This window comes from Seriola lalandi, unplaced genomic scaffold, assembly GCF_002814215.2.
Source record: "Seriola lalandi dorsalis isolate HSWRI2012SDOR001 ecotype SW California unplaced genomic scaffold, Sedor1 jcf7180002054549, whole genome shotgun sequence".
Lineage (NCBI taxonomy): Eukaryota > Metazoa > Chordata > Actinopteri > Carangiformes > Carangidae > Seriola > Seriola lalandi.
In genome coordinates, this window is record NW_019525102.1 from 46,766 (window position 1) to 62,362 (window position 15,597).

The window sequence follows — 15,597 nt, forward strand, 5'->3', positions numbered from 1 at the left end:
CATACCTGTACAGCACACACTTGCACTTTAACTGCTCTTTTGCACTTCTGGTTAGATACTAACTGCATTTCGTTGTCTTAGTACGTGTACTCTGTGCAATGACAATAAAGTTGAATCTAATCTAATCTAATCTAATCTAATCTTAAATCATTTTGTGACAACACTGAACTTTAGTTGGACACACACAGAAATGTAAAATGAAAAGCTTTACGGTGCTAAAAGTGTTCATTTCGCTGCAACAAACTTTTCATGACCTCTCTCTGTCTGACTCTCACTCACTCACGGTTTTAACCTCGCTGTGCTTTCTGGTAAAATAATGCTGCAGAATCAGAATGAGAATCAGAAACAAACAGAGGCTTTAAAGGATCGTAATAAACAAGGATCTAGTTCAACTGTGCTGAGAAGTTTTCACAGTCGTGAATTGTCATGGCACCATGCTCATGATCACTTTCCTCTTTGCTTAAATAGATAATAAATATAGAATATATTTGATACTGTGAATCACACTGTTCTTCCTAAAGTTGGGCTGTTTCCTATAACTGAAACACGATCCCTCACATTTTGTGAAATTAGCTACCCTGCTCATTTGCCATCACAGTACCATGGCTGTCATCTCAGATATGTGATAAGAAAGAGTTTCATTTCTGGAAGTCGGAGCACAGGAGATAATCAGTTATGTGTAAGTGCAGTACGTGACGTTTATGATGGTTATATATAGTTATTTATTAAGCTTCCATGTCTTTTAAGAAAAAAAAAAATCAGACATGGTTCTTGGTAAGAACACATTAACAGTGGCACATTTTAGCACATTTTGTCACAACACCTAAACTACTCTAAATTATCACTATGATTGATAAGCGATCCAGTTTTTAATGCAGGTGCATTAACATGAAAAGATGGATATGTAACTGGTCTTACTGGTGTCACTTCCTGGAAAATAAGGTCAACAATAAGGCAAGGCAAGGTACATTGCCGATTTCATACACAGGGAATCCAAATTTTTTACATAAAGATAGATAGAAAAATAGAGATATATGCACATTAGCAATTACAAGCAGAGGTGAACACACAAGTCTTTATCCTGTCCATCAGAGTTAGAGCTATTACAACACCAAGTATCATTTTACACAAACTGTTATTATACAGATGCAGGACTTCCACTCGTTATCTAACCAACACACACACACACTCCAGCTGGCATTTAGTGACACAAAAGGTCTCTCTTTCTCTCTCTCTCTCGTAAATTAATTCATGCAACCACCCACCCAAATTTACCAGCCGCTTAATAATAAAACAAATACTTTCCATACTTCCTTATAGTGTACAACTAGGCAAAATGAATCATTACACAACACCTAAAAGACAAACAACCCAGTACCACACCTGCAGAGGCTGCAGACAATCATAGTCAAATAGATACAAAGCCGCAACACTGAATCCCTGTTGTGCTTCTTGCCAAGTCCAGAGCCTTGTCAGTCTTAATTGATCTTAATTCATTTACCTCAATTGCCCATGGTAATGTTAGCTCAGTAAAATTATTAATTTTTTACTAAAAATCTGCCGCCTCCATACCTACACTTGCTAATGTTAAAGGTGGACTAGCACAGCAAAGAAGTTACTGCTATTCCCGTTATTATTTCTTTACACTCTATATTTCCTGCACATCACAGTTAATAGGTCAGACATTTTTAGGGACCATGCGTCATGAAAAAAGAGCAAGAAAGAGACAGTACTGATAGTGATTATTTTCTCCTAGTGCAAAACGCATGGAGGATCGTCCTGCTTGGAAAAACTGGAGCTGGGAAGAGCAGCCTTGCTAACACCATATTTGGAAAAGATGTATTCAAAGTCACTCATTCTCTCGACTCAGAAGCAAGTATTTGTCAAGCAAAGTCTGGATCTGTCAAAGGAAGAAGCATCACTTTGATCGACACTCCTGGTTTCATCAATCCAGACAGGTCTGAGGAAGAGCTGAAGCCTGATATACTTGGGTGCATCACAGAGTGCGCTCCTGGGCCTCCTGCTTTTCTTATTGTGCTTAAAGTAGAGAAATTCACAGAGCAGGAGAAGGAAGTCATCACTAAAATATGTCAATACTTCTCTGAGGAAGCTTTAAAATATGCTGCAGTTGTCTTCACACATGGTGACCAGCTCCCTGAAGGAATGAAAATTGAGGAGTTTGTCAACCAGAATGATGATCTGAGTGATCTGATGAAGAAGTGCAGCGGTCGGTGCCATGTTGTTGACAATAAATACTGGAAAAACAACCAGCATGATGAATACAGGAGCAACCAGTTCCAGGTGTCGGAGCTGCTCTATACGATAGAGAGGATGATGACGGAAAACAAGGGAGTCTGCTGCACTGCTAAGATGCTGAAGGAATGGCAGGCACAACAAGATGAGCGCATTAAACCATCATCACCGTTTTTACACAGCATCTTAAAGTATTTGATGAAATGTGCAAGAAGGAGATCAGTGAGAACTGCTGCTGCAGTGATCTTAGGCGTGGTGTTCATCTCAAAACTGATGAAAAACCAAGCAGCAGCAAAGGGAGCAGAAACACACACTTCCCTGTAGCAGGCAGAGTAACTGAAGGTTTTAAAGTTTCTGTAAACGACCGTCACTGCCACTAAATGTCGCACTAGACCACCAGCATCTTAGAGCAAAACAAACGCTTCATCAGCCACACCTCCGGCCTCCCCTCACATAAAAACTAGATCTAGAATGCAGTTTCTCACTTGTAAACATTTTTAGGTGCAGGTATTCACTTTCTGAGTTTTAGGAGTCTGCTTACTTTGTATTGTTCGTTGAGTACAAAAAATGTAAACTGAAAAATAAGTAGATAAATTTAGCAATTCACCATTTTTCTGTGCAGTTTCAGTTTGGGAAACGTGAAAATGAGAAAAGCAAATGGATGAAGATGTCCATGTCTAAACCATAATCCTGTTATTTTCTATATGTAAGATGATGACTGAAATCAATGATTAAAGTGATTGAGAATTTGAAATCCTCTACAAGTTAATGAGTGGTTCTGGATTTCCCATGCTTGACTTACATGTTCTACAATGTCTGCTGAAAGATTTATTAAACAATTAATCAACAAATAAAAAAGTTACAGTAAGACACAGTAAGTCTTTTGAGTGATTCTTTTTAAATATAAACCTTTCTCAACATATGGCTGCTTTTACTTTTATTTTTGCTTTAATTTTGTCCATCTTAGTTCATTTTTTGAGCAATTTGCCAAAACATGTCTCATGAAATGAGACTTTAAGAATATCAATATCATTGTAGGCCACAAAATGTATTAATCAGTTGAGGCAGCAGGCTTCACTTACAATTTTCTTGTGTAATACTTGAGACCGATTGTTGGTTTTTTTCTGATGTACTGTAGCTATGCTCCATACTTTCTTTATGTCTTCATGTTTTGTTGCGCTGGCTTGCAGCTGTCCACACAGTTAATTGTACATTTTAACATTTTGTTGGTTCCTTTCTATCCATGTAAATTTCATCATAAATGTTCCCAGAGAATTGTGGCTATTATCTACAATCAGCCACAGCCACGAACTAGCCGCACACTGTTGACTATGTAACAACTGTCCATGTAAACAAGTCCTCCAACCTGAACCCTCTGATACGATGAGTGTCTCCTGAAATAAGGCCCCTATTGAGAATGGCGTGCCTACTTTTGTCGCCATAGTTACTTTAATAAAGGTCAGGGTTTGGTTAGGTTCAGAAACAAAAACTACTTGGTCAGGTTTAGGAAAAGATTGTGATTTGGGTGAAAATAAATACTCCCTCAACATTAGATGATCTCAGCTGTTCATAATGTTTTGTGTCCTCATTCACACGATATCTATCACACTAGGCCAAAAAAATCCAAATGAATTCAAATCTGCACCATATCTGTCTGACAGTCTCACACTTAAAGGCCTCATTTTATATCTAATATACATTACTGTGCACTGCCATCATTCACCAGCAATTCTTTGTTCCCCTATTATGCTGCTGCACCTATTTTATTGGTACAAACGGCTTTTCCATTTCATTATCATTTTTGACCACTGAGGATCTTTGTTGTTATTAGTGAGTTTATGTTTGTCTTCTTATATGTGACAAAAAATGTACAGTCTTATTTATGGAAATTTTTCTCTTTTAGAGTTAAACACAAGGAGAATTGTCATCTTGGGAAAAACTGGAGTTGGGAAAAGCAGCCTGGCCAACACCATATTTGGAGAGAAACTGTTCAAGACCTACCCTGGTCTCAACTCTGGAACAAGAGAATGTGAAGCACAAACCAGATCTGTCAAAGGAAGAAACCTCACTTTGATCGACACCCCTGGTTTCTTTGACACAGGCAGAGCAGAGGAGGACACAAAGGCTGAGATACTGAGGTGTATCACAGAGTGCGCTCCTGGGCCTCATGCTTTTCTCATTGTGCTTAAAGCTGAGAGGTATACAGAGCATGAGAAGTCTATCATTGAGAAAGTAGGAGACTATTTCTCAGAGGAAGCTTTGAAATATGCAACAGTTCTCTTCACTCACGGTGACCAGCTTGAAGAATTGAAGATTGAGGAGTTTGTCGACCAGAATGACGCTATGAAAGATCTAGTTAAGAAGTGTGGCAATCGGTACCATGTCATTGATAATAAATACTGGAACGAAAACAGAAAAGATGAAAACAGAAACAACCAGTTCCAGGTGGAGGAGCTACTTAAAACAATAGACAAGATTATGCTGGCAAACAAAGGAAGCTGCTACACCAATGAGTTGCTACAAGCAGTGCAAGAAAAAATAAAACGAGAGGAGGAGGAGATTAGAAAGTCATCAGGAAACATGTCTGTGGAAGAGATCAGAAAGAAGGCTAAAGCCAGTGTATTTAAGAGGTTTCTGATCAAATTGGCAGGTGTTACAACAGGTGCATTGATCGGAGCTCTTTGTGGTAAAGACGTGATGATTGGACAAGTTTGTACAGCTTTACAGATATCTGCAGAGCAAAATAGTTTAAGACAAGCTATTAATTTGACAACTGGAGCAGCAGGAGCAATAGTAGACGCAGGAGGAGGAGGAATAGCAAGAAAAATTCCAGTGGTAGTTGCTGGAGTAGGAGTGGTGCTTGGTGGCTACAGAGGCTATGTTGCTGCCGAGGAGGCAGACACACCATGGGAAGCAGTAAAGATGGCAGCAGGGGCTGTCAAAGATGACGCCATATCTTTCTCTGATAATACGGCTGGATTGTTAAACAGACTAACACATCCACAGTCAGGTCGGGATGGAAAACCAAACTGAGTGTAGACTGAGTGTGTGGATTGTGAGTAGACTGCACGGAAAAATTGCTCTCAACTCGACCTGATTAAGTTTATTCATATATATTTACTGTATATGTGAGAAAAAGAACAAAAAAAAAGATATAGGTTTAAAGAAATATTTGAAATATTTTGTTTTAACTAACACTATGCAAGGTTTAAACTTTTGTTCTTTTGTTTTTGTGTGTTTTAAAAACTAACTGTCTGAGTGTCAGAGATTGATGTGCTGTCTAGTGCATGAACTGTTAACAACCCAAAAACTTCTGACATCATCAATGACAGTTTTTAACTTCATTCATGAATCTGAATTGTTTTAATGAAACTGGTGTTCAAACCATTTAAAATATCTGTCACTATATGAACAGTTAAAATCACTTATTTTGTTTTGTCCTGCAGATATAATATAAATTAGGGATGGGCGATAGGGCCAAAAATCCATATCACGATATACACAGCAGCCTCTTGCGATAACGATATTTATCACGATACATAGATTATATAATAGAATAATTTCAGAACAGGTTACATAGACCCTGAGGAAAACTAAACTGCTAAATATATTTAAAAAAGAAAACATAGAACACAGTATGTAGACATACAACATTTATTGTGCCCCACTGTAATCGTACAGTATTCTGTAAACATAAATGTTGCACATTTAAAACTGGTCTTATTTAATAATATGTGTAATATCTAATCGTGTATGCAAGTTAAATTGCATTCAAAGGACTCATTCATCTCGTGTAACGTAATGTAATGTGAAAAAGGCACCAGTTAACACGAAACACCTGCAGACGGGTACATGGCTGACCGGGAGCAGCTAGCGGCCGGAGTACGAAGATGATAGCCGGGGTCTACCTCCCTCGTCATCCCGGAGGGAAAGCGATACGATGAACGGACCTGCAGCTCTTTGAACCACTTTGGATATTTAATGAAATTTTGTCCGACGTTTTCGGAGATGAGAGATGTGGGATCCACAGACCGGGAGCAGCTGCTTATAAGCAGCCGGACTATGGACATGATCACCGGCTCGGTGAACCTCCGCCATCATCCCGGGGACAAAATGATCTAATGAACTGGCCTGAAATTTACCGCTGGGTAATATAATCCCTTTTGGAAGATAAATGTTGTTTTCACAGATGAAATTAACAACTGCAGCCGCGACATTAGTTTTTCTGAATGTAAAATGAAGCTTCATGTTTTTACTGGACTGAACAACAGCGTTTCCTCTGGGGCTGTAACATGTTATATGTATATATAACACAATCTAAATAAATATTAATGTATTTAAATAACCAGATCAGTCTATATTGAATTTCGTTTTATGTTATTAAGTAAGACATAAGTTTGGGGTTTTATTATATTTACATTACAGAATGAATAACATCATTTAGTGCATCTCTCCGATCGTGAGGTTATTTTTTATGAGGAAAAAAAAGTGTCAGTGGAGCAGTAAAATCGCCATTAAGGTACACCCAGTATGCCTTGTGATTGTGTGATCAACATGCGTTATCGAGATATAATTCAAATCTCTATCTTAGGCCATTTTTTTTTTATCGTTTATATCGCGCATTCCTAATGTAAATTGTGACTTGTATCTAAAAAGATTAATTGTTTTACTACCATTTAATTAAATAATAATAATATTAATAATAATGAACTTGAGGTCTGTGATGTCCTTCAAAACCAATGTAGTTTGCTGTGGATTATTATTACTGATGTGAAATTAATAAACTGTAGACGGTAACATGGGACATGTGAGTAAACTTCGTTTGGATGGGATGGGGTCCATCTTTAGTGACAATATGGACTTTGAGCTTAAATTACATCTTTCAAAGACTAACTGTAAAAATCTACTTCTGACAATCATTTCATACCAGAGGAGGGTAAAGATATTCACAAAGATATTGTAGAAAACAAAAAGTGACTGAGAAACCTGCTGACCTCTAAACCTAGACGTAAACCTTTCAGGTGAGACATTTAATCAGCTGTTTTAATTCTTTCATTCACTCACAACAGGAAGGTGATTGTAACAAGGAAAAGATCTGAACTGGAAATAGCTTCTGTACTATCCATTTGTTTTCTTCTTTAGAAAAGATATAGATAAATAAATGTTGACTGTATTTGAGAGACCACTTTAACTTCAGGTCTACCGATGACAGTCTCTGCTCAGTTGTCATTTTCTCTAATTTAGTAATTGGTGGCACTTGTTGACTTTAACCTGTTTATCTTAAATTACCTACTTTTTCCTTTTATCTAACTGCATTTTAAAACAAACAATTCCACTTTTACTTTTTTACTTCCTGGTTGCTATTTTATTATTAGCAATGCATGCGTACATATACAGTACTGACGGATGAAAGTGCAGAGAAACAATGAAGGGGAGTGAGGAAGATTTTGCTGTATGGTAAACTGTTCAATGACATGAAATAATCTGAAATTGGTGGATAGACTATGACAAGGTGATTTTTTTCCTTTCTTTATTAATCTTTTGTAATCTGAATATTACTACATGAAATGTAAAAATGTAATCAAACAATAAAACAATTCATCATGCTAAAGTCTTTTCTGGCAGTTTTTCAATCTTATTCACGGACACCCACTATAGAGCTGAAGCCTGAGAGGAGATATGAACTATAACTAACAAACCTGCAGAAAAACTGTCCTGCAATGTAAACACTGCAACTGCATCAACTGCCCACTAGAGAGCAGTTTAATATAATATGGGTTAATAGATTAATAAAAGAAAAAAACATATAAAAAAACATGTTACGTATATATTTGATACAGTTTAAGAAATAATATATGGAAATATTTCTGACATTCCTGACCAATGGTACAAGATTTTAAGTATATGAATCAACTCGTACTACACCGCTGTATTACTCTTGGACTCGCAAAGATAACAAAAACCAAAAGTAAAAAGGCAGCAGTGTTTACTATAAATGGAAACACTGAAAATCTGGTCCAGCAAGTTTGGCTACTTTTAAGTCAGGTGATAATTATCATATGTGTTGTCAGCACTGAACAAAATAAGAAGGTAAGAGATAAATGCAGTATATACTGTAAGTATACGAACTTTAATTAATTAAGAAACAAGACGACCCAACTTTAATTTAAGGAGGAGGACAAGGACAAAGGAAGAACAGGCTCACACTTTTGAGTCATTATCAGTTATTTTCAGTCATTTTCCTCTCTCTTGCTACATGGAAGGAAAAAACAAAAGCATATTCAGGGTCGCAAATTTAGATATTACCATTCCATCTTGTTGTTCACTGAGCTGGATTCAGAGCATCGTATATTTTATACTTTTCCAAAACTTGATATCTAAAGAAATTGGTCAGTCTTCCTGAATACCTCCTCTCTCTCTCTCTCTCTCTCTCTCACACTCTCTCACACACACACACACACACACACACACACACACACACACACACACACACACACACACACACACGCACACCAAATATGAGAAAGAAAAAGATATGTTTTAGAATGTACTTCACAATGTTAATGTTTTTTTCCATTAACCCCGAATAGTGTGTCATTACCAGTGAGAAAGTACAAACAGCAATGAATTTATAACAATAATAACAATATCAAATTATGAATTATTCATAACCTTAACTAAAAAAATATTGGAAATGTATCATTTGGTTTGAGTTTGAACACCCTCTTTATCATTTTCATAAATGTATTCATTTATTATTTTATAAATGCTCAATACTTGCTGATGAATGATTCACTTTTTTTTCCTGGTGAAAGAAAAACTTCTGCTATTACTGTAAGTATAATGAATGTGTGAAGAATGACTATCAGTTTCATTTACACAGATAATCCCAACCAAAAATAAAAAAGACAGACATTTACTGTAAATGGCAACACAGAAAACCTGTTTGGTATTCCAGGAAGTCAGGCTTATTCTAATTGTAAAAGTGCCACGCCACACCTGTGTGTATCAGTGGTTGTTTTGTAAAAATGAAACAGCAAGGCAAATGAAATATCAACGATAGATATCAATGATTTAAATATAATATGGAGTGTCACACATGCATAATGAAATACTACATATCCATGTGTCCTACACATGCTGCTGGTATGACATGTACTACTGAGAGAAGCCAAAACATAATGGCAAGTACACTTTTAAATATTTTGTTATTAAAAAATGCACCAACAATCTCAAGCAAGATGAGTGGTGAAGCAGCTGAAGTTGATCCAGACATTGAAGGAGATGAGGAACAAGAGTTAACAGCAGTGAGTTAGACCCTGGAGAAGTTATTAAGCACAATTAAATCCCACCATTCATTCTGGCAGTTGAACTTTTTCATAGCCTATTAACCAGAAAATAACTTACTTGGACAGCTATCAACAAGTGAACTGGATGTTTTATCTCTCTTTTATCTCTCTTCACACTTTTACACTAAGTGCTAACTACCAGGTGCTGCCCATATTTACCCACATTGTCTGGTTGAAACAAAGGAATGATTATTTCACAAGGCTCCAAATAATAAGCCAAGCTAAAGCCAAGTTAAACATTTTACATGACCTCATTTACTAGTTATAGAAGCTAACTTAATCATATCGTCCCTCTTTATTTTGATGTTCAGCATCCACTGGCAACAACAAACACGGAGTACCCAACTATTGTCCTCTTCAGCTAATGTCATGTCATTCTGGTATGCAGTCTGGTAACACCCTCACCCTGAATAATGATTGTTGCCATTAATAAACCAGTTAAAATAACATTCCTTTCAACCATCACCTTCCCAGTCACACTCTCAGCCCTTAAAGGTAATTAAAAGGTTCCTACCACCACCCACTTGATTGTTTAATATCCATATTCCTGACAAAGCTTCAATCAACAACTGTCAGTGCACAGGCTGTTAACAAAAACGAGACAAACAAGTGAAAAGCATCGTATGATTATGCTTCCTCCAACCAAGGAGCTTTTCAGAAAGCACGTCCTCCCTCTCTCAAACTGCTTTTGAGAGTGTTATACACAATCATTGCATCTCGACTAGTGTACCTGAATGTTTTCAGGGTCATCCAACGCCTTCACTCTTGACAAATTCAAAAAAATAAGAGTGCATCTCAGATCATCCGGCAGGGTTCTTCCAGCTAAAGTCCCAGCTAAAGGTGACCAGGCTTTTTCAGTCAGAGCCCATCAGCTCTGGAAAGGTTTTTATTCCGCTGAATTGTTTTATCTGGATTCACCTCTGTGAAGCTGTGAGGAAAACCAGAAAACTTATTTATATATTTTTTCTTATTTAAATAAGACAAAAATGAATCAAAATGAATTACCACTGTCTCTATTATCGATGCTAATAGATTTACTAAAATAGTTTCTGTATGTGTGTATTTTGACTGGGTATGTTAAATTATTTAACAGAAGGAAAGTAGCTATGAGTATCTATTTGACAAGCAACAGAGGCTGAGCTTATTAGTACTCTTGAATAAAAACAGGAGTGCACTCTGTGACATGCTCATTCCATTAACTTGCCATCAAGAAACAAGACAGAGGTGGAGGAACAAAGCAAACCAGAGTTCAAAGCATGAGTGGTAAGTCTTGTTATTTTTTCTTTTTTACTGTGTCTTAATAGTGAGCACACATAGAAAGAACCATCAAAGAATAAACTGAATATATCCATCCAAACCAAAATTAACAATATGTTTGTTTGTCATATGTATCATTAAATTATGTGCATTTTATAAAAGATACAATCAGTAACAGTATTTTAATTAAGGGTCATGTCACAGCATGGCCCAATTATTAGATTAAAGCAAGTCAACTTTATCCACTTCACACAAAATTATGTTGTGTCAATAAATGTAGCTTTATAAAGATCAGGTTTACGCTGCAAAATACATGCAACGCATGCAGGTCTACTTCCAATTATGTAGATGTAAACCTAATCTGAATACTAGGCGGTAGCCAGTTTTACTTACATTTAAAGTTGAGCAAAGCAGTGCATCATTAGAAAGTTGATATCCTCAGAAAACTTTAATTACTTTTGAGCTTTACATTTTATATTTCCTGCAACACAAGAGACAAAACAGAGTAATATATCACTGACACAGAGTCATAATTGTCTTACAGAGTTAAAAGACAACAGAAGGATTGTGGTCCTGGGAAAAACTGGAGCTGGGAAGAGCAGCCTGGCCAACACCATATTTGGAGAGAATGCATTTCTGATAAATCATTCACCCAAATCTGGAACAAGTAAATGTCAAGCAGAGCGCAAATGTATCAATGGACAGTGGTGGTTATCTGGATCGACACTCCTGGTTTCTTTGACACGGACAGACCAGAGGAGGACATAAAGGCTGATATAGTGAGGTGTATCACAAAGTTCCTGGGCCTCATGCTTTTCTTATTGTGCTTAAAGTGGAGAAATACACACAGCAGGAGAAGGATGTTATAAAGACACTGCTCCAAAACTTCCCAAAGGAAGCTTTAAAATATGCTGCGATTGTCTTCACTCATGGTGACCAGCTTCCTGCATCAGGATGCTGGATTTCAATTGCCTTTAGAATTGACTTAATCATTTTTTGATAACATTTAGTTCTAATGATTTGTATTACTGAGAAAATTACTGTACATTACAACATCAAGCAAACTACAAATAGTGCTTTAAAAAAATGAATGAGTGACATAATAGTATCTGATTTAATACCATGAATTTGACTATATGTTATTTTTTATGCATGATTTGTTTTTTGCTTATACTTTAAAGAACCAAAGATTTGTGTGGAACAAATTTGACTATCTTGACACCTGTATCAGGCACTCTGATGTGACACATTGTTCCATTGTTCAGGCACAGCCCAACCAACGGATCAAACTGGTAGAAAACGAAAGTATAGTCAAATCACAGCAAGAGAGCCAGAGGAAAAACACACGCAGCAAGGCCTGCTCCAGGTGATTTTATAGCAACATGGACGGTGAGTTGAGCTTATTTCAGATCAGCGTCAATGAGTTATTATTCCTCCACACACAGAACCTTAAAAGAAAGAAACAGATATTTAAATTCAGATTCAAATGGCTGTTATCAAGGTTTTGTTTAAATAATGACATTTTAACAACGCCTTAATTAATTGGATATATATTTGGTTGATGATAATTATGATTGAGTTTGCTGCTATACGACAACTAATATGCAGTAATAACAATTTAAACTTTCATTCTTTTTCACGTTTTTCTGATATACGAATGGTTAATTGGTTAAATATGAAAATAATTTGCAGGATAATCCATTTAAAAGGTGTTTGTTGCAACCCTGTATGCAAAGTCCAAAAGAACAAGCTACTAGAACAAGTAAAAGTGAAATGTAGCTCACTGATGCAGAGTCATTGTTTTCTTCTAGTGCTGACTAGGAGGATTGTCCTACTGGGAAAAACTGGAGCTGGGAAGAGCAGCCTGGCCAACACTATATTGGGAGAGGATGTGTTCAAGATAAGCCATTCTCCCACATCAGAAATAAGTCTTACTCATTCAGAAACCAAATACGTCAATGGGAAAAGCATCACTTTGATCGACACTCACAGTTTTTTTGACACATCTGAGATAGAATCTGAGATTTCACTCAAGTCTGACATACTGAGGTGTATCACAGAGTGCGCTCCAGGGCCTCATGCATTTCTCATTGTGCTTAAAGTGGAGAAATTCACACAGCAGGAGAAGGAAGTCATCAAGAAAATATGCCAACATTTCTCTGAAGACGCTCTGAAATATGCTGCAGTTGTCTTCACTCATGGCGACCAACTCCATGAAGGAATGAAGATTGAGGAGTTTGTCACTCAGAATGAAGGACTGGACGATCTGGTGAGGAAATGCGGAGGCCGTTGCCATGTTGTTGATAATAAATACTGGAAGGACAACAAAGAGGACGACTATAGAAATAACCAGTTCCAGGTGGCGCAGATACTCAACACAACAGACAAGATAAATGAGGCAAACGAAGGAAGTTGTTACACCAATGAGATGCTACAAGACGTGAAAAGAGACATACAGAGAGAGCAAGAGAAAATTAGACAGTCATCAGGGAACATGTCACTGGAAGAGATTAGAAATAGAGCGATAATGAACGTATCTGAAAACATTTTGATCAGATTAACAGGTCTAGCAACAGGTGTATTGTTAGGAGCTCTTTTTGGTGTTGCAGAGATGGTTACAAAAATGGTTGTAAATTTACAGGTGCCTTCAAATTCTACAGCTCTAGCATCAACAGCAAGAACAACAGTTGCATCGGCCGCTCTAAGAGGGGGAGTAAGGGGCAGTCAGATAGGATATGATGCAGCGGAAGGAGCAGAAAATCCAACAGAAGCTGTGCAGAGAGCGGCAAAGGCTATGTGGGACTCTGCCAGATCAGGTTTCGGAGCAGGGGCTGCATCAGATCAAAACAGTAAATAAAGCACTGACAATAAGGAGATGCAAAATGTTGGGCAGCATTGATGTTGATGTTAAATTTAATCCTGTTGACACCAACTATATGCAAAAATTGATACTTATTTTAAAGATAGATAAGATATGTATATGAACTTCCCATAGCTCTGAGATGCTGAATATTGTTATTTGTTTCAACAAGTAAACGTGTGTGTTGTGTCTTTTGTTGTTGTATTTTCTTCTCTTTGCTGTGTCATCTCCAATTACAGTAATGATAACACTTTTTTTTTTTTTTTTTACTTTTCTACAATTCCATAAGTTAATGAATAAATAGGGTAATCAATCAATCAATCAATCAATCAAAAAAGAAATTCTAGCTTGGAAATATGAAAGACATGTCTTATGATATTGTAATGGTATTTTTGAAAGATTAAAACACCTGATGACTTAACTTTTTATTTTACACTGTACACAACTTTGAGTTGCTTAAAGATACTGTTGATTGATATCTTTATGTTTTTTATTTAACGTATTGCTTGTGTCATAAATTACAGTTAAACAGCTGTGTGATTTAAAGGGTTTTCCAGTCTCTGCTTGGTAATGTTACAATAAATTCTACAACCCCAGAGAACAATATACGTGTCTGCTTCTTGTCCTCAACATGTTTTTGGTACCGGATTCGGCAATCGAGTGAAAAACAAAAATGACGGACAGGTAGGAAATTTCAGTAACTTCTCTGTGGGAGCGGACCGTCAGCGAGGAGAAGGGCTGGGGGAGGTCCAACTCAGCAACATCTGTGTTATGGCACACACTTTTACTGAAACTGAAACTATGAGTTTGGAGTGTCTGTATACACATATAGGACATATATTAATGTGGAAAATACATAGAAAAAAGCATTTTGCATAGTATGTTCAATTTAAAGCTTCACTAAATCAGTTAGAGCTCAATAACCTTCCATTTTATATAAGAGTAAATACAATACATTTATCTAGTTTTAAATGTCAATTATTCGTGCTGTTTTTTGGTTCCAGATTATTTTTATCTTCCCAGTACCTATTCAGAAACCTGAACTTGTGTATCAGCATTTACCAAGTAAGGGTCTGAAAAATTATTTTAACTGTACACTGCTGCTGTTTACTATTAACCATGTATGGAAGTGATATGAGTGCTGTCATTGTTGCATGACATGGCTCAAGTTAAACCCTTTGTAAGACATAAACAGACACATGATTACCACAATTTCTACACCAGTTGTCCTAACGCTGGTGCCACCTTTTGTCTGGTGGGACATAACATATTATCAAATTGCTTACGTTTTATTAGAGGGTTTATGTTACATTATTTACCGTAAATCAATTCTTCGCCACTCTATAACACTAGTTGCGACTTGCCAGTAGCTGCACTGTGCAACTTCTTGTGTAGGCTTCACTCACTTCTAGCCTAACTTGCACACTGCTGCCACTTTGCCTTGAAAAGAGCTAAACCTTATCTGATTCCCAAAAATATTAAGCGGCATAAATTCACATAAAAACACGATATCCACAATGCAAATCAATTTAGAGAACATAGATATTCAAGCCACAGATGAAGGGAACCTGCCGACATGGTAATATCTGTATTTTCAAACACAAATGCATAGGAATAAAAGTAGCAATAAAGTGTAAGATTTTCAGGCCTACCTTCAGGTCTTCTCTGCAAGTCTCCAAAAGGAATCGCTTCCTGGGTCCATGTCTGCTTCCTCTGCAATGGCTGTCACAAGTCAGGAGTCAAGTAGCTAGCGATCCAGAAGGCTAAACAACCGGACTGAAAGATGCTAACTTTAGCAACTAGCCAACTACCTTGCAAAGGAAACTATGCTTATCTTTCTCAAATTCAATTAAGTGTGTATTTTCACACGTTTGAAAA

The 15,597-nt window shown here is 36.9% G+C and overlaps 2 protein-coding genes across 2 annotated transcripts in view; both read left to right on the forward strand.

Annotated features, from left to right (window-relative positions):
* LOC147818617 (GTPase IMAP family member 7-like) overlaps window positions 1–7,858 on the forward strand; it is an 8,860-nt gene extending 1,002 nt beyond the window's left edge. The window contains exon 2 of the mRNA XM_087176355.1: window positions 4,157–7,858. Coding sequence (XP_087032481.1) covers window positions 4,157–5,286 — 1,130 coding nt within the window. The 3' untranslated portion in view covers window positions 5,287–7,858. The remainder of the gene's footprint in view (window positions 1–4,156) is intronic.
* A 2,890-nt stretch (window positions 7,859–10,748) lies between these two features.
* Window positions 10,749–14,310, forward strand: LOC111661740 (GTPase IMAP family member 7-like). Its single transcript, XM_023415402.2, has 3 exons — window positions 10,749–10,865; window positions 11,404–12,248; window positions 12,671–14,310. The coding sequence occupies exons 2-3, from the start codon at window positions 12,242–12,244 to the stop codon at window positions 13,714–13,716; spliced, it is 1,053 nt and encodes a 350-aa protein (XP_023271170.1). The 5' UTR covers window positions 10,749–10,865; window positions 11,404–12,241; the 3' UTR covers window positions 13,717–14,310.
* Window positions 14,311–15,597: the final 1,287 nt, after the last annotated feature.